This window comes from Colletotrichum gloeosporioides, assembly GCF_011800055.1.
Source record: "Colletotrichum gloeosporioides strain Lc1 chromosome Unknown consensus_95, whole genome shotgun sequence".
Lineage (NCBI taxonomy): Eukaryota > Fungi > Ascomycota > Sordariomycetes > Glomerellales > Glomerellaceae > Colletotrichum > Colletotrichum gloeosporioides.
Window position 1 is genome coordinate 71,752 of NW_025544740.1, and position 17,713 is coordinate 89,464.

Sequence of the window (17,713 nt, forward strand, 5' to 3'; positions counted from 1 at the left end):
CAAATCGTCTCCAAGAAGACGGCTTTACTGGACAGTATTGAGAAAAACACTCAGACTTCTCAACATCAACGAGTATGGGTGGCTAAACTTTCTGCCCTCGGCTGCTCTGCGTTTAAGTCTTGGGTATGCATCGGGTCTTTTTTAGACCCGTGAGATCGTGCTAGAGGCCTGGACCCCAGCATAAATGAGGGGATCCTTCAAGGGGATTTAACCTCACTGACACAAGCTTAAATCCGCCTGCATTGCCGCCGGCAGGTCAGCCTCTTTCGGGAGCCGCCGGCAGCGGGGTTACGTGGGTCACTACTCCGTACGCCCCGTAACATTCTACGTTGTGCGGAAATTACCAGTTTGCAATCATAAGGCATAAAGGGGGTGTCAGCCACCTGCAGATGGACGATCGACACGGATATGGGTCGCCATTAAGGGCAGGTCCTTGCTATTTCGCTTTCGGAATGCTGTGTCATTGGGCTAAGTTTAGAAACACTATGTCTACCACGCAATACAATTTTCACGTTGGGTGAAAAAAGAAAAAAAGAGGAGAGCGTACAGATTCTAAAGGATGATGAATCCGTATTTGGTATTGAGAAGTTGCTTCTGGGTTTGAGTGATGGTCGGATATATAGCAGGAAGCCTTTCTTTGCCGCGAGAATTCCACCTATTCAGCTCGTCAAATGAATGTGTCACCCAAACTGTGAAATGCCGTCTAGATAGCTAAGCAATGTTGCGATCGACTGGTAAAATTCCCTAATTTTGGCATTTGTATACCATTCCTAGGAGGATACCCTATCGGGTATGCGGCTAAATCTGAATAATCCCAGTATCTGTGCAGATTCTTCAAAGGCTGGACTGAAAATACTATGCGATATGACGTAGAATATCAAGACGTTACCTTCGAGGCCTCTACAGCCAGACGATATTTGTGAAGGTTGATCGCGGACGCCGTATACTCCAGCTTCCGAGCACGAGTTGGACGAAGACCATGTTAATATTCTAGGTATTTCAGAAAGTATTCATGGACAAACGTCACGAATATGATTCGCAAGACAAAACGTCAACGTTAAGATATGTACACGCAAATCGAAGATGCTTTCCGAGTCCTGACCCGTCGCGCATCCAGTGTTGTACAGCCGCCCACAACCTAGAAATTAGATCTTACACATTACACCGCGCATTCGCTGAGAAAACCCAATTTTGTCCCCTCCGTCTATCATTCAGTCTCATCCATGACGATCTCTGCCCTTTTGACCCGCCTCATTTTAACACCACCCATCTTAGTCGCGCTCTCCTTGGCTCCGTCCTTTTTGGGCGTGTCCTTCTTGGCTGCCTCCTGAGCTCCCTTTTTCTTGGCTACTTCATCGTTGACTATGCCAGGGTTCTGGTGGAGTCCGCCTCGAGAAGCCCAGTATTGGTCCAGCTTTCGTACAATGTCGCCGACATCACCGTAGGGCTGGAGCTTTGCCATCATGACAATCTTCTTCGTGATGGCGTCCACGGTGAAATCGGCCTTGGTGATTGGCACGGCGCGCCACCTGCCTTCCATGGGATCATTGAACGCCGTCTCCTTGTACCCAAAGTCACTCAATGTCGTCACGTCGAAGGCAGCCATCATCTGATGGTCTTCGTGGATGAGATTGTGGCAATGGAACATGTAGACGCCATCCCACGGCGCATAGTGGGCTTCGACACGGACGACCTCGCCGACGCCGACCCAAACGACATCCTTCAAGCCGGCTTCCTCGTACGGCAGCACACCGCGGTCGGTTGCCCACTTGCCAGTGCTGGTGCGACTTAGGATTCGGAAGTCGACCATGTGGACGTGGACGGGATGCAGGAAGCCGCCGCCGGCACCGTTCTCAATCTCCCATATCTCAACCGTGCCGCGAGGGACGTTTGCCAAGATGCGGTTGGCCTTGTCGCTGAAGACCACGTCGTTGATTTTCCAGAGCTCGTCTTCTTGGTGGAACAAGTAGTAGTGGTCAATGAGGTCTGGTAGCTGAGGCGGGAACGGAACGGCGCGCAGCTCCCCAGGTACAAGGGCCTTGTCGACGACAGGCGTGGGGCTAACCACAAACTGCATGACTGGCGTCAAGTAGTCTTCGTCTTTGCCCTTGCCTTTCCTGCCTTTCTTGTGTCTTGATTGCGCTCCGATGTTGCGTTCGTCTTCCGTCATCATGGTGATTTTCTGCCCGGCAAAGGGGGTGAAATCGAAAATGACTTCCCAGCGCTCGGCCATGGCTTGGGCGAGGTTCTTGGTAGTGACGGGGCTCGTAAGCAAACCAGAGTCCGAGGCGATGACCTGAAACGGGATTGGGATAGGTTCTTCGTCCTCGTCTCCCAGTTTGTAGAATGAGTAGATAAACGCCCTTGAGATTGCGGAATTGAGGAGGCGAAGGCGATATTTGCGAGGCTCTACAGCGAGGAACGGCCACGGCTGGCCATTGACGTGGATGACGTCTCCCAGTAGACCTTCCGTCTCCCCAGCCGGGGAAAATAGCTGACCATCATCCCCGTATTGTTTTGACGTGATGATGAGCGGGATGTCATTGACGCCGTATTCATTGGGAAGGCCCAGCGCGTCCTCCGCAGGGTCATGGATGATCCACATGCCTTCCTGACCAAAGTAATCGTTCACGGCTGTCTTGGGGGCGTATTAGCCCTGCTACTTAGTATTGCTTGTCAGAACTACTTACGACGTCGACCGCATGGTCATGATACCACAGGGTACGGCCGTTCTGGCTGTTGGGGTAGTAGTAGTCTTTGTACTGTCCTGGGATGATAGTGTCCTCTGCCCAACCATCCCACGGCGATCGCTGCGTGGGGGATTAACATTGCTACCGGAATTCCGGGTCGCAGTTCACTCACCGTGTAGGATCCATGAAGATGCATCACACTTGGGTTGACTGCCTTGTTGGACAACCTCACCACCGTTTCCCGCCCTCTTGGAATTATGTACGTTGGTCCAGGCGACATGCCATCATATCCTATGAGCGAGACCGGCCCTCTGTCGGGATAAATCTTCTGCGTAAACGGAAGGATTTCCATCTCGTAATAGTCAATTGGCTTGTTCGTGACTGGATTGTTGACCGAGCTGCCGTGATGTCAGTGATGTCCAGCCAGCAACGAAGCTATACCTACAACTTTGGCTGCTTTACCGGAGGAATCGGTAAAGGGAGCTGGAAGAAGGTCGTATACTCGGGGCTGATCCAGTCTGCCAACGAGCCCCCAACCAGCGCCATCAAGGCCGCGGCACGAGAGGTTCTGACAAGCATCTTGGAGGGCAATTTGCAAAAGCTGGCGACAGGGAAAGGCAAACCGAAACGCCGCAATAAGATCTGCGCCTACCTGAAGATCCGCACTAAAATCATGGGGCGGCGACCTGGTTATAAGGCGAATCCATTGCACAAAATTTGGACGACCGTTTCTAATCAAGCAGGATGACATCTGCCCAGTGGCGTCGCGACGGCTTCCATGGTATGGTCGCCTTGGCCTACACGAGCGGGCCAGTCCGAACATACATGGCTGTGGTAGTATAGATGAACTCTTTATGTGCTGCGCTTAGACATCGTGACTCGATGTTCAGGACGGAATCTCAAGTGGCCGGAAGCCTTTATTCGTATTCGAAAAGTCGGCAGTCCGACGCTCCTTTCCTGATAGGTGCAGGGGGTGCCGAGAGACCTGTCGGCAGGGGGGCACGGGTTACGAGGGACCTACTTTAATGGTTCAGATACGCTGAGGCTTTTGAAGCTTGCTCTCCTCAAATTCGATATCTTGGATGATTTTCGGAGTTTGGTCAAGTACGGACTGCCGTATTACTGCGAAAGCCGTCTCTCGCTCGACAGAGAGCTTTCATGCAGCATTCAGAGAAGTTGTAGGGCTGTCGAGCAACCCGAAAAGATGGTCCAACTGCCATTCCCGCAGACTGCATTGCATTGCTTCCCGCACCGGGTATGCGACAATATGCCTGGTGACGTTGGGTGTTTCCTAGAAAACAACCGGAGTGGGCAACCCGAGGCAGCCGTTGTCGTTCATCTGAAAAGTCTGCCGGGAGATCGCCTGTAGGCTGGGGCACTTCCCTGTCCGCACGTGCCCGCACTTGAGGTATCCCCGAAGACAAGACATTAGACGCTATTTCAGAACCTTCTTTGCGTGCGGTTTTTATCCAAGACGGGTGTGCCGCTGTAAGAACTCGGGCCTCCTGGAAGCGCCGGAGGGGACGTGTGCTGGCCCACTGACCAGAAAGACGTTGGTTATTGCTGACTTGGGCTGCTTCTGGTAATCCAAAGACACGGCATCCTGGACATTTCCTTGAACACATATGTACGTTTCGGCGAGGAGACAAACGGCATTTCGTCACTGTGGTTCTGGAAGTATTCGGTTGCATACAGCCTCGAGAGCCGTCGGTCAGTTGACAGGGGGTGACAGCAATCTGACATGATGACAGCCCTCGTCAATTGAGATCCACGACTGAACGACCTTGAATGAAGCGCTTGCGGCGGTTAACAGACCTTCATGCATCGAAAATTGAAAAATCAAAAGCCTCAAAGACAGTTGCAAACTCAGACGGTCCCTTCAAGCTGGGCAGATCGGCGGCCTCGTGAGGAACTGTCGGCTTCAGAGAAAAGGCCCCGGACTGGCGTGTTTGCTGATCTGGCGCAACTCTGCTCGCAAGCTGCCCCAACCTACCCAAGCAAGCCTTGACCGTTTTGAGAAACGTGTTGATAGCGAAGCAAGAAAGGTTGCTGAGCTTCGGAGTCGGTGAGGACGAGCCATCACCTTAAAAAAAAAAAAAAGAGCAGGACGCGGACCAAACCCAAAAGTGTCGCGGGGGGAAACGAGGAAAACAAAGACCCAGCTCGGGCCCCCCTTTCTCCACACCTCCGGGGCCCACATGTTTTCCGCGCCGTCGCCGTTCCTGGTCCGATGTTTAAAAATGTCAGGAAACGTCAATACGCAGCCACTTTGGCCTCCTATTTCGACCTCAGATGGTTCCCGCGAGCAAAAAGCAAAAGAAGGGCCTGACCGGGGATTGAACCCGGGACCTCTCGCACCCAAAGCGAGAATCATACCTCTAGACCATCAGGCCAGTTCCAACACCATCACAAGCGGAAGTGGGTTTGCTGTTGCCCAGCAGAAACCAGTTTAAGATCTGTTAGAGACGGAACAGAATCCGAGCTTCCTATTCCGGAGAAGGCGACTCACCTGCAGTGTTGTCTTAGGTAAAAGTTACCCAACCCGTAGAGCGGGCATCATTATGTCTCTACAGGCCTGTTTGCAGCTGAGTCTGTTCCTCAATCAAGCTGGCTGAGCCCAACGCCAACCTGGATGGACTCAACGTCTTAGCGCGTCCTGACGTCGTCTGGGGAATTTTGACTAACAATGGAGCCGTCCTTCTCAAAGAGAGGACCAGATCAACCCCCAGATTCAACAACCGACGTTAGCGGCAACCGGCGTGACCGAAAATAACTCCATTCGCCGATTGACGACGCAGGAGCCGTCCGTGGAAAGGGCCGACTGCCGGGGCGAGACATGGGGCTCTTATCTAGCCGTGCCAGCAGCAGCAAGCAGCAGTCGACCGGCGACTTCTCATCCAGCCGTGGTCGACGCGCGCTGCCTCGCTCGAATCATGCAGTCGGCAAGTCTCCGACAACGGGTGCGACGACATGTTGCTGACGTGTTGCCAACCCCCCGTCTCACACGAGCCGCATTGAAAGAAACATCGGAAACGCGCCGCTGGAGTGGTTGCATACAGCATGATGGAAAAGTTTCTCCCCCCGAGGCAGGGGAGCCTGGACCCCATCAGTCCCCGACAAACGGGGCCGAGGCCGTCCTCCTGCGTGGATCCAGCGCCGATACCCGCCCGGACCGGCTGTCGGCGCTCCGGAGAAGAACACCCACCACCGACCCGACCTGCCACCCTGCCTCCCTATCATCCACTTCGCCGACAAAGAGCCAAGTTTGCGATCCACCGCAAGCCATCGTGGATCCACTCCTAGGGCATTAGAGTAGTATTTTCTTGGTCCCCGAGCGCTGAAGCTCGTGCCGGCATCATGGGGAGTCCCCATTGGGGACATCTAGCGCGCCCCGTTCCCCGCGAGATCGTGCTCACTGCCGCGATGTTTTGCGCTCCAGATCGCCGAGATGTGCCCTGTATGTGTTTTGCTTTTCTCCTGCGCTTCTGACATGGAGGGACCCGGGCTAGAGATGAACAGCGGTTCAAAGTAACTTATCGTCCCGTCCAAGAGCAAACTCGAATCTGAGGTCTAGATCGCCGTGCCACCCCAACAAACGTAAGCATTACCTTCCCCGACCTGCTGCCAAGTTAGCGCCCCCCTTGTCTCCCCGATAACACGGGCGCCAAGGCGGCTGGCGGTGCGGCTTCTAGAGCGGTATGCCCTCGAGACAGCCGTTGCTCCATCTTATAACCAGCCCAAGTCACCTTCAGATCATACGCAAACCGGCACACCGCCTCGCTGCTCATCTGAAAGAAAAAGCCTTTTGAGAACAGACTCGTTCCTATCATCGTTTTGTGTGATTACTGACAGCCTCCCATGAGGTTCTATCTGGTATTTCGAAACCAACCTTCGGTACAAGGCACGCGGAAAACTTTGCCACTTAGAGAAGAGAGTCATGGCAGCGAGCAAAGCCGGCTCGCTGGTAGCGAAGGTCCTCGGCATCGACCTAGAAGCCAGCACCCGACATCAAACACGAGAACTACACGAACATGTCACAAACGACATCTCACCATACGAGCCATATTATGAGGAGGACCCGACAGTAAAGGAATGGCTACTGGAGCACGTGCCCACAAAGGATGGATCGGTCCGTTACGTCAAGAGCCTGTTTCCTTTCACGAGGTGGATTCTGAGGTATAACACTCGTTGGCTTATATCGGATGCTATTGCAGGTAAGTAGCACTACGGCAACTCTATGACCGTCAACTTATACCCAGTAGGTGTGACACTTGGACTTGTGGTCATCCCACAAGCAATGGCATATGCCCTTCTCGCACGACTCAGCCCAGAATATGGTCTCTACACCTCCTTCACCGGCGCAGCCCTATACTGGCTGTTCGGGACATCGAAAGACATTGCAATAGGAGTAAGTCCCAATGCCAACATCCTTTTCGTCAGACCATACCTAACAACCATCTAGGCAACAGCTGTAGTTTCCCTCCTAGTTGGCAAGGTCAGCGCCAAAGTCCTCGAAGAACACCCCGGCGAGTTCGCCCCCGAAGAAATCTCCAAGACCCTCGCCTTTCTCGCCGGCGCTGTCCTTCTAGTCTTCGGTCTTCTGAGACTTGACTGGATCATCGAATTCATACCCCACGTCGCCATCTCCGCTTTCGTCACCGGTGCCGCTATCACGATTACACTCAGCCAGATACCGTCTCTTTTGGGGATTGATGGCGTCAACTCTAAAGCCGCCGCATACCGAGTCTTCGTCGATACAGCACGTGGTCTGCCCCGCGTCAAGCTTGATGCCGCCATTGGATTGACAGCGTTGGTGTTGCTTGCCCTTATCAAGTGGTACACCGAGCGTATGGCGAAGACGCAGCCGAAGCGCCGAAGGATGTGGGAGATGCTGTGTTCCCTTCGCATGACCTTCACCATTCTACTATACACTCTCATCAGCTTCTTGGTAAACCGAGGACTGGGCGACGGCGAACACAAATTTCGCATCACCGGTACTCTCCCAAGAGGCTTCACCCATGCTGGTCCGCCGTCACTTAACCCAAAATTAATCTCTGCACTCCTCCCGGACCTCCCTGCCACCGTGATAATCCTCGTAATCGAGCACATCGCGATTGGGAAGTCATTCGGTCGCATTAACAACTACACAGTCCAGCCTTCACAAGAGCTCATCTCGATTGGCTGCACTAACCTCTTCGGCCCCTTCCTCGGGGCCTACTCTTCGACCGGGTCATTCGGAGGCACTGCTATTCTCTCCAAAGCCGGTGTCAGAACGCCTTTGGCCGGCGTCTTCAACGGATTCATTCTCCTCCTCGCTCTTTACGCTCTCACCTCCGTACTTTACTATATCCCCATGGCAAGCCTGGCTGCCCTGATCATCCACGCTGTGATCAATCTCGTCACCTCACCTGACCACATCTTCAAGTCATGGCTCATGTCCCCTCCCGACGTGTTCATCTACTTCATCGGCGTATTCATCTCCATCTTCACCAGTCTGGAAGACGGCATCTACGTCACCGTCGCCCTCTCAGCCGCTCTGCTCCTCCTGCGCCTCGCTCGCGCAAGGGGCCGCTTCCTCGGTCGCGTCCGCACCTACCGCCATCCCGACCGAAGCCCTGCCGAACACCACGACGTCGACCGTCACTCAGTGAGCAGTTCACAAACTCTTCACCACAGCCGGTCTCCCCCGTCCCCTCAACTCCCTGCGCGAGACGTCTTCCTTCCTCTTGATCGCAAAGACGGTACAAACCCAGAGGTACATGTGGGAGAGCTCTACCCAGGCGTGTTCATCTACCGGTTCACGGAGGGCTTCAACTACCTCAACCAAGCACAATACGTCGACCGGGTAATTGAGCACGTTACCCAATCCACCCGTCGCACGACGATCCCTCACTACGATCACCCCGGCGACAGGCCGTGGAACGAGCCCGTCCCTGCTGCGACTGTCGAGACCGACTCAGAGTCTGCGGCCCTAACAAAACCTTTACTACGAGCCGTTATCCTGGACTGCTCCGCCGTCAACAACATGGACTCCGGGGCCGTCGAAGGTCTTATCGACCTCCGCAACCAGCTCGATCGCTGGGCCGCGCCGGAACCTGTCGAATGGCACTTTACAGGCTTGCAAAACCGGTGGACACGCCGAGCCCTGTCAGTGTCAGGTTTCGGTTGCCCTGCGCCAGGGCACTTGAGTCGCTGGGAGCCCGTGTTCACCCTGGCAGAACTTGCCGGCCAGCCCCCGATGATGTGCGATGGTGCATCGACTGCGAGGAGCTCAAGGGCCGTTTGTGTGACCAGCGACTCGGAGCAGTCATCTTCGACCTTGGAGGAAGGAAGCTTGGCTTACAAGGAGATTGGGGGCCGACTTTTGGGTCTAATTACTGGGATCAATCGTCCTTTCTTCCACCTTGATCTTGCCTCGGCTGTTGAGAACGCAGTTAAGAGTGCGGCTGGGAAGGACCGCCATCTTAGAGAATTGGGTCATTGATGTTTAGAATCACGGGTGTGTTGCAGGAGTTGGGAGTTATTGAGGCGAACGTAGCTATATTCCAGCAAGGTCGGCTTCATCATCCTATTTTCGATTCATTTTTAGAGATACTCCATTAGCGACAATTACATGGATTGAAATAATGATCATTGCCTCACACCGAATATTTGTGACAACATGAAGGAAGCATCCGAATGATTCCTTTCGAAAACAGATTCGTCTCTTCATAACATCATACTTATAGAACTTCTACACAAAAAACCTAGACCACAGTCGTAAACACCTGGATTTTACTCTTGCTTCCCCATTTCGCCTCGATGCCAGGAGCAATGAAGTAGATGTGTCCAGCCTTGACCTGGAACTGCTTTCCATCCGCCTCCAGGACGCCTTCACCCTCGGTAACGATAGCGACAGCAGGTCCCTCGCCCGGCTTAAGAACCTCGCTTGGGTTCTTCTCGTCCAAATCCGTCCGCAGCATATCAAACTCGCTCAGCGGCGGGCGGTACACCACCGTCCGACCCTGCCCACCCCTGGAGCTCTTCTCCCCAGGCAACATGACATCGCTCTTACTGTGAGCCTTGAAGGTCAAAGTCTTGCTGAACAAGTCCACATTGTTCCGGTCGCCGGGTGGACAAAAGCCAGTGTTGAGAACGTTGTTCGACCGCGCCATGCACTCGACGATGTCTCCGGACAAATACGCGTGGATGCCATCTGCGGGGATGTACAACGCCTCACCCGCCTCCAACGTCAGGAAGTTCATGCACAGTAATGCGACGAGCGTTCCCGGGTCGCCCTTACCGTACTGCTCCTGCAGCCTTGGCAATAGGTCTAGCACGTATGCGTTGCCGCCGAGCTCGTCGCGGGGCGTGTCGGCCAGTGCTTTTGATGCCTTCTCGACGGTCGATTCTTCGGCCAAAAGGATGCGCCGAGTTACTTCCCGCAGCGTCTCATCAGACCAGGTCTTTGTGCCGTCTGGGATGAAGTCCCTGAGCGCGGGGATGTTGAAGATGGGGGAGATTTGGTCGAGGGGCTTGAAGCCAGCGAAGACTTCAAATTTGCCCAAAGCTACAGCGATCTCGGGCTTGTGGTTGGAGTCGGTAAAGTTTTCCGGGTCTTGCTCGTGAAGCTTGCTGGCGAGAGATTTGTTGGGGTGGATTTGCAGCGGGAGGGCCTTGGCGATTGAGAGGATCTGAGTCGCGTGTCAGCGTGTGCCAATTGCAATGGCCTCATGGGTAAAGGGAGCCGACCTTTGGCAGATATGGCAGCTGGCCATCAAGCTGCTCAATGACCTTCTTTCCCAACAGCTTCTCCTTGTTCTTTTTCAAGACGTCGCTGAGCAGCTCCTGTGACTCGAGAACCCGGGCAGGGAAGTCCGGGTAATCACCAAACCACATCTCTGAGTAGGCCTCACCATCCTTGATCTTGAAGCCGGTAGGGGTGTTTTCACACAAGCGCGCGGCGAGGGAATCATGGCCCTTCTTTCCCCAATCGTAGTTGTTGCATGTGCCGCTCAGCTGGAAAACGGTGCCGTGTGAACTCATGATGGCGGTATTTGATGTCCTTGCTTTGTCTAATGATGTAGTGGGATATTCTACACAGAAAATCGTTTACTGCCCAGATGACAATTTCGTCCGCGAGGTTCTATCGGCTCCGAAAACATCGCATCACCCAGACGCGTTCTAGAATTCCACATGAGTGACCGGCCTGTGACGTCGGGAGGATTGACGCAAGAGGCTCGTCATAGACGACGCCCGGCGCGCGCCCGGTCCCACCGCCCTGGATCTCGGCGGGCCGTGGCGAACTTGCACCCGAATGGGCCTTCTCAGCCCACCGCTGCACGCCGAAAGCGCGTTTCTTAGTGGGACAGATGTATGCACCTCATCGTGATCTTGAACGATCTAATCACAACATCATCGTGAAATTAAAGTCCCAATGATTAATTCGAATCAAGCTAAACATGTTCGCAATTGTTTCTTTGCATTACACTTGCTCTGATTGGCTCATCCTAGACAGGGGGGGCATACGTCGAGCTGAGCGGAGAAAGTCAAGTCTGACGTTAAAGCCGTCCAAGTTCAGATGAAGCCGAAACTCTCTCCAAGTGATTGACAGGGGCTTCCCCATATCGGCTCATCTGTTTCCGTTCTATTTTTTTATGATTCTGGCCAGTGTAACCCCTGATCATCACGCTTCATTCAACGACCAGACAATCGACTCTACACTAAGACTACACTACACGTGGACTGTTGCCGAGACGGAGAAAACCCACAGAGAAGAGCCGATCTTGTCTCATTCTGAGGTGAAGTCATCACAAGATTTCGCAGAGCCAGTGAAAGTCACATGAGCAATTCGTCAACACAATCACTCGTTGAATTATAATACAGTAAAGACAGACTTTCTTCTCCACTATTTTTTTGTTCGCGAAGGAACTGAATGCCAGTAGAAGTAATAATAAAGTTTTCACTCATCACATCGAATCTCATAGTAATCCAACAAGTCCGGGAAACCCATTCCAGCTTCAGGGTCCTGATGATCGCCCGTCTCATCAACGTTGTTCTCCCCAGAATTGTTCTCGCCGCTGAACTGGCCATCCTGACCACCTTGCCCGTTGTGATCATCCTGTGAAGATGATTTGGCATTGTTCCCATTCCCCTTCTGAGCTCTATCATTATTAGAATCTTTCATATTAAACACCGCACTGGCAGAGTTGTTGCTGAATGGAAAGGGGGACCTAAAAGATCCTGTGGAGAAAACGGCGCGCTTGAGCGTTCTTGGCGGCCTTGTTCGCCGCCTTGCCGTTGGCTCCAGCGTTGGCGTTGGCGGCATTGCCAGCAGCGCCGTCCTGGTTCTCGCCTTGTTGCTCGTTGTTGCCCTGCTGCTCGTTGTTGGTGCCCGCGTTTCCACCGGCAGCACCGCCGGCAGCATCATCCGCGGCGTCCTCTCCGTTAGCAGCACCACCGGCAGCATCGTCTGCGGCGTCGTCTGCGGCACCGTTGTTGGCGTTGTTCTGGTTGCCGGCGTTCTTGTTCTTCTTGCCACCGGCAGCGTTTCCGGCATTGCCTCCAGCAGCGTTGTCAGCAGCGTTGTCCGCGTTGTCAGCAGCGTTGTCCGCGTTGTCCGCGTTGTCTGCATTGTCTGCGTTGTCTGCGTTGTCTGCGTTGTCTGCGTTGTCTGCGTTGTCTGCGTTGTCTGCGTTGTCTGCGTTGTCTGCGTTGTCTGCGTTGTCTGCGTTGTCTGCGGCACCGTCCTGGGCATCGTTGGCGTTACCACCAGCAGCACCATCGGCGGCGTTGCCATCAGCAGCATCATCAGCAGCGTTTCCAGCGTCCGCAGCGTTACCAGCGTTGTTGTTGTTGTTGTTCTTGCCGGCCTTCTTGTTCTTCTTGCCTCCCGCGTTGGCGTTGTCAGCGTTGCCAGCGTTGCCAGCAGCGTCATCGGCGGCGTCATCAGCAGCATCATCAGCAGCATCATCAGCGGCGTTACCAGCATCCGCGTTTCCAGCGTTTCCGGCATTGCCACCAGCGTTCGCGGTACCGTTGCCTGCAGCTGCGTTGCCGGCGTCGGCAGCAGCTCCGCCATTTGCAGCCGCGTTCTTGCCGGCGGCCTTCGCGCCCTTTGCCTTTGCTGCCTTCGCGGCCTTGGCCTTCTGCTTCTTGCCTCCAGCAGCGGCACCGCCGGCGTTTGCGGTACCGTTGCCGGCGGCTGCGTTGCCGGCGTTGCCAGCATCCGCAGCGTTGTCCGCATTGCCGTTAGCAGCATCAGCGTTGTCAGCGTTGCCAGCGGCGTCCGCAGCATCGTTGCCATCAGCGGCATCGGCGGCATCGTCGTCGTTGCCCGCGGCCTGCTGCTTCTTGCCCTTTCCGCGTCTGAGCTTGAGCCTGCTGGCCTGAGCACCGGCCTCGAAGACGTTGATCACGCCATCTCCGTTGAGGTCTGCGGGATCTCCGGCGGCGGCGGGGGTGCCGTTCGGGTTGTTCCTGTCAAAGGTGCTCTGGAGCTGGGCGATGAGGTCGCTGCCCTGACCACCGTTGGCTCTTCGCTGGCGCTGGTGGCCGCGGAGGGCGTCAGAAGTAGTGGGTGCGGCTGCGGCGAAGCCGGCCAGGAGGAGGACGGCTGCTTGAGAGAACTTCATGTTGTCTGGGGTGTAGAGAGTATGAAGAGATAATAACAAGAGAAGGTGAAAAAGAATGGAAATAGAAAATTGCTAACACGAACTAGACTACTACCCGAGTAGTTGAAAGAATGAGACTGGCTCAACTCAAGAGAAAGAAAAAGGGAGAAGAGGAAGAAGTAGTTGTTGAGGCGTGAGAGGTAGAGAGGAGAAGCAATTCATTGATTGTCGGCCAAGAGCCCAATCTTTATATTTCTTCTTCGCACCCGTCATCTGCCATCTGACCTCAACCCCCCAAGTCCCGGCCTCTTCACGCCATTCATCCGTTGTCATTGCGCCAAAGTCTCAACTCCCAACAACAATTCAGCCATGTACAGCCATGGTGGGCCCAAATCCAGGCCCATCTCACTCGGGATACAACCCCCCCGTGAAACATTACATCGAATCCTCAGACCGGTGGCATGTGCCAAGCAACCCGACCGTAAAGAGAGTTGTAAAAGGCCTTGGACCTGCAGTTCTTCCCATCAGCTGGGTGTTGCTGCCAAGTTCTCCGCGTATCCATGCTGGATCCATGATGGCTGTGTGTGTGTCTAGGATGTCAAGGATCCTCCGCACTCCACCACTCGCCTCGGAGCCAAGTCTGACGGGACAGGGCACATCAACCATCCAAAACGTCAAAAAGTCCCCACAAAAGTTTCGACGAGTCGCATCAGTCTCAGAGACCTCCGTCGTCTCATCGTACAAAAAAGTCTTGGCTCCGTACCACGCCCCCAATCACTCAATCTTTCTTACCCTTACCGCGTCTTGGGGCCAAACTTCACAGCGAAGAAATGGCCCCCCACTCTCGGGTTGACTGCCCACTCCTTCTAGATCAGTTTTGGTAGACAAGCAACAGGCCAGGATGATCGTGGCGGCTTTCAATTTTCATCTGTTCTCCTTCTTAACTAATCCCGTCACTAAAATAATCACGTCATCTGTCATCCGTAACCGGGCGTCAAGCTCTTGAAACACTTCCAGACGTGATGAACACTGGGCCCCTAGCAGCAGCGCAAATCGTGCAATAGCACGGCGCCTAGGTACGAGCCCAGAATAAAGCTCAGGATAAGCTTGATTGCCATTAACGAAACGGGGAACCAAGGCTCTGGGCCCCGGGGGATGTGTTAGCACATCGGAAAGTGGAGAGTTTGATCGGCCTGTGAGCAACTCGTGAATGGCGCTGACGGCTCGACTTTCTGTCTTTCCCGCGCAGCCGTGTCGCAGGCGCCAGGTGAGGGCTACCCCTGTGTGTTTTCCCCCGTGAGCCAAGCTCCTTTTTCTCGCCAAACCAAGCTTGTCCCTTCCCCGTGATTCTAATATTGGAAGCAATGTACGGCGTATAGAGTAGGCGAGTGCTCATCATTGTCGCTCACAGTGAAAATCAGCGATCGTCATCCCACAAGTCCCGGTTGATCATGTTCATGGTGCGACAAGTCAAGTATGGTCGAGACCCATCGTTGCATTTGCCATTATGGTTGCGAATAAGCTTGAGAGGGCCTAAGACGGCAGAGTTTGTGTATTTGAATCAAAGGGGGGGTTTTCTTCAGCGGATAATACAATTCGCTCATTCCCTTCCCTTTTGAAATAGACATTATGAAATAGTATTGTACAATCATGAAGAGGTAATTCGTCAAGGTGTGTAAGTGAAATACACGTAGTGGGGGGCAGTCTCTTAGACTTGGACTCTCAACACTTAGAAACTGTAGCAAAGATCCCAAAGAGGCACGCGGGTGTGGTACAACTCGGCACTCCAGAACTTAGTCGCGAACGCTGTGAGATTGAAATAGAAGTCGGTCGCAAGCTCGACACCATTCTTCTCGGCACAGATGAGCCCGTCCGAGGGGACCTCAGCGCTAGCTGCCGGCGCGCTGGTGAAGTTGCCCGCCGCACCCAGGTTCTGCTGTCCGCGCAGCTTGAAGTGGTTGTCAAAGCCAGGCGTAGCAGTCAAACCAGAGCTAAGGTCGACGAGGCCACCGAGCAGCTTGATGGCCAGCTCCACAGTCACGTCCGCCGAGGCGTCGACACGCACGTCCGCGGCCTCGGTGATGTTGGCGTAGCTGCTGTACTTGGGTTCCCAGCCTGTGGCGCTGGACTTGCTGCTGTCGAGCAAGTCGAGATGGACGTTGCCGTCGGGCAAGTTGACGCTCAGCCCAGCAGTGACACCTACAGCCGCAGAGACGTCGAAGTCGAGGCCGACGGCGAAGGCGACGCCCGGGCCGAGCTGGACGACCCCTGGAACTGAGACGAGGGAGTAGGCGAGCTCGTCGGGGGCGTACTTGAGCTGGTGGCTGTACGCGGCAGCAACATCGACGGAGAGGCCCACGGCGGAGTCGAAGGTGGTGTCCAGGTCGAAGTACAGCGCCTCGAGCTTGAAACCCCAGAAGTTGTACTTGAGGTAGCCTGAAAAGGTAATGGAGGAGGAGAACCACGCCTCGTCGGCGGTCACGTTGATGTACTGGCCGTCGCTGAAGAGGACGGTGTTATCGGCGAGACCCTCGGAGAAGGAGATAGAGACGCTCGGATCTAGGGTCAGGCGTTTGGAGAGCGTGGCCGCGGGCAGGGAGGAGAAGGACATTTCGCATTGGCCGGCAATGTTAGTCAGCTCCTCCTTGGAGGCGGCGACGGTGATGGAGAGGTCATCCCTGCTCGGCGTGAGGCCCGTGGCCATAAAGAAGCCGCGTTCAAACTCGGCGTCACAGTTGCCCATATGATTCGTGATGAGAATGAAACCCTCTTCAGACTCGGACCAGTCCTTGACCGCCTGGTCGAAGGCGTCGGCGCCAGAGAAAGAAACAGTGAGCTCGTTGTCGTCGCAGACGACGCTCTTTACGGCGTCAACCTGCTCCAAGACCACGGCAGGGTTGTTGAGGGCGAGGGTCATGTTGATGGAGCCCTGCTCCTCGGTCTCGGTGGCAGAGTAGTAGAGCGAGATATTTTTGGCCGGGACGATGTTGACGGGGTCCTTTGTGTCGATGCCCGGCGCGATGGTGGGACCGAAGGTGTGTGTGGTGTTTTCGGCGGGCCGGAGAGTCTCGGGCTTCGCGGCGACGGGCTCATAGGCCGGGATGTCTTCAATAACATGGGCGGCTTGGGCAGTGACCTTTCCAGTTGGGACAGGTGTGGCGATGGTCTGGAGGGTCGTGGAAGGGGGAAGAGTAGAGTACACCGGGAAGTTCTCGGGCTCTTGCTCGGGCATCTCGACGACGATGTAAGTGACGCGCACAACACCGTCGTCGTGGCAGCTGCATCCCTCCGCATGAGCGGCTACGCCGGAGGCCAGGAAGAAGGCGGCCAGCAGGCGGCCGATGATGTTTGAGCGGGCCATTGATAATGAGTGTGGGTATCTAAAATAAAGAAAATAAAGAGGGTATTCGAATTGTTGCTGAGGGTATCAAGAAAAGAGAGGACGCTCAGAATCTGAGCTGGCTTGGCAAGGGTCAACGAGTGACTGGAGGATCGCGAGATCACCAACAAACAGGTGCTGCTGCTTCTTCAACATCAAGGGGATTTACGGGAGAGGCGGCCACTAGGCCTTATATGAGCACTCGCAGGATGCACATTGTCTGCCCCTTCCACCCTCCATGTTCTCACGACCACCCCCCTTTCAGATGATGGACACATGGTAACTGAGATTGAGCTGCCGCTAACGGCGCATGGCGCCGGCAATCAGAGCCGCGCATTCTCTGCTCCAAGAGCTCAAAAGGCGTGTGGCTCACATCAATGGACGGCTGAATGGGGATAAGACGCGGTAGGAGATGGCGTGAGGCCCAGTCAGGACCACGAGTTTATCTGGTACCCTTCCCACGAGACCGGGGTTTTCAGGGCAAAGAGGAGGGGAAGAGGAGGATTGGTAGATGACGAATGCAACGTTCCTGCATTAGCTTCTCATGATTTTGGGGTGTCGTGATGGGCGCAAGGTCGACGACAAGACGGATACTGGCCGCGGGCGGGACTTGGTGCCAACTCGGCGGACGATTTGAGATGTGATTCAGACGGGGAATACCGTCCATCTGCTCAATCGGTAACAAATTGGCACCAAAAGGGTCTTTTTGGGCAGAAGACGAGGGGTTCGAGGGTTGGTGATGGAGTTGTGACGATTGCGCCGCCGCCGCCGTCAGGTAGGAATCAGGTGGACGAAGAGGGCGACTTACATCTCGAGCTAGACTGCACCAGGGGTCCTTCCCGAAGAAGACGTCGTCAGCGGCCAGGGATGGCATCTTTCATACCTTCACAGCACATCATTGGCCCATGATTCTAGCATATCGTGGGCTGTAGATTGAATCAATGTGAATCCCGCGCATCCCGCTGTCTTGGACGTGACGATTGGGGCAGCTCCCATTACCACTTGAGCCAATTAGGGGACAAACGGCCGCGATGGAGTGCCGCTTCGCCCCG

At 54.7% G+C, this 17,713-nt stretch overlaps 5 protein-coding genes across 5 annotated transcripts; 1 reads left to right on the top strand and 4 right to left on the bottom strand.

Moving 5' to 3' along the window:
• Positions 1 to 1,207: 1,207 nt before the first annotated feature.
• GCG54_00013156 (Bilirubin oxidase) lies at positions 1,208 to 3,269 on the bottom strand (the record flags this gene model as incomplete). The annotated part of the gene is made up of 4 exons (XM_045413015.1): positions 1,208 to 2,638; positions 2,691 to 2,810; positions 2,863 to 3,088; positions 3,136 to 3,269. The coding sequence occupies 4 exons, from the start codon at positions 3,267 to 3,269 to the stop codon at positions 1,208 to 1,210; spliced, it is 1,911 nt and encodes a 636-aa protein (XP_045257576.1).
• Positions 3,270 to 6,627: 3,358 nt separating this feature from the next.
• On the top strand, positions 6,628 to 9,174 carry GCG54_00013157 (Sulfate permease 2; the record flags this gene model as incomplete). The annotated part of the gene is made up of 3 exons (XM_045413016.1): positions 6,628 to 6,904; positions 6,953 to 7,098; positions 7,153 to 9,174. The coding sequence occupies 3 exons, from the start codon at positions 6,628 to 6,630 to the stop codon at positions 9,172 to 9,174; spliced, it is 2,445 nt and encodes an 814-aa protein (XP_045257577.1).
• A 262-nt stretch (positions 9,175 to 9,436) lies between these two features.
• On the bottom strand, positions 9,437 to 10,715 carry GCG54_00013158 (Mannose-6-phosphate isomerase; the record flags this gene model as incomplete). The annotated part of the gene is made up of 2 exons (XM_045413017.1): positions 9,437 to 10,363; positions 10,422 to 10,715. The coding sequence occupies 2 exons, from the start codon at positions 10,713 to 10,715 to the stop codon at positions 9,437 to 9,439; spliced, it is 1,221 nt and encodes a 406-aa protein (XP_045257578.1).
• Positions 10,716 to 11,902: 1,187 nt separating this feature from the next.
• On the bottom strand, positions 11,903 to 13,303 carry GCG54_00013159 (uncharacterized protein; the record flags this gene model as incomplete). The annotated part of the gene is made up of 1 exon (XM_045413018.1): positions 11,903 to 13,303. The coding sequence occupies one exon, from the start codon at positions 13,301 to 13,303 to the stop codon at positions 11,903 to 11,905; it is 1,401 nt and encodes a 466-aa protein (XP_045257579.1).
• Positions 13,304 to 15,011: 1,708 nt separating this feature from the next.
• Positions 15,012 to 16,643, bottom strand: GCG54_00013160 (uncharacterized protein; the record flags this gene model as incomplete). Its single annotated transcript, XM_045413019.1, has 1 exon — positions 15,012 to 16,643. The coding sequence occupies one exon, from the start codon at positions 16,641 to 16,643 to the stop codon at positions 15,012 to 15,014; it is 1,632 nt and encodes a 543-aa protein (XP_045257580.1).
• Between the last annotated feature and the right edge of the window lie 1,070 nt (positions 16,644 to 17,713).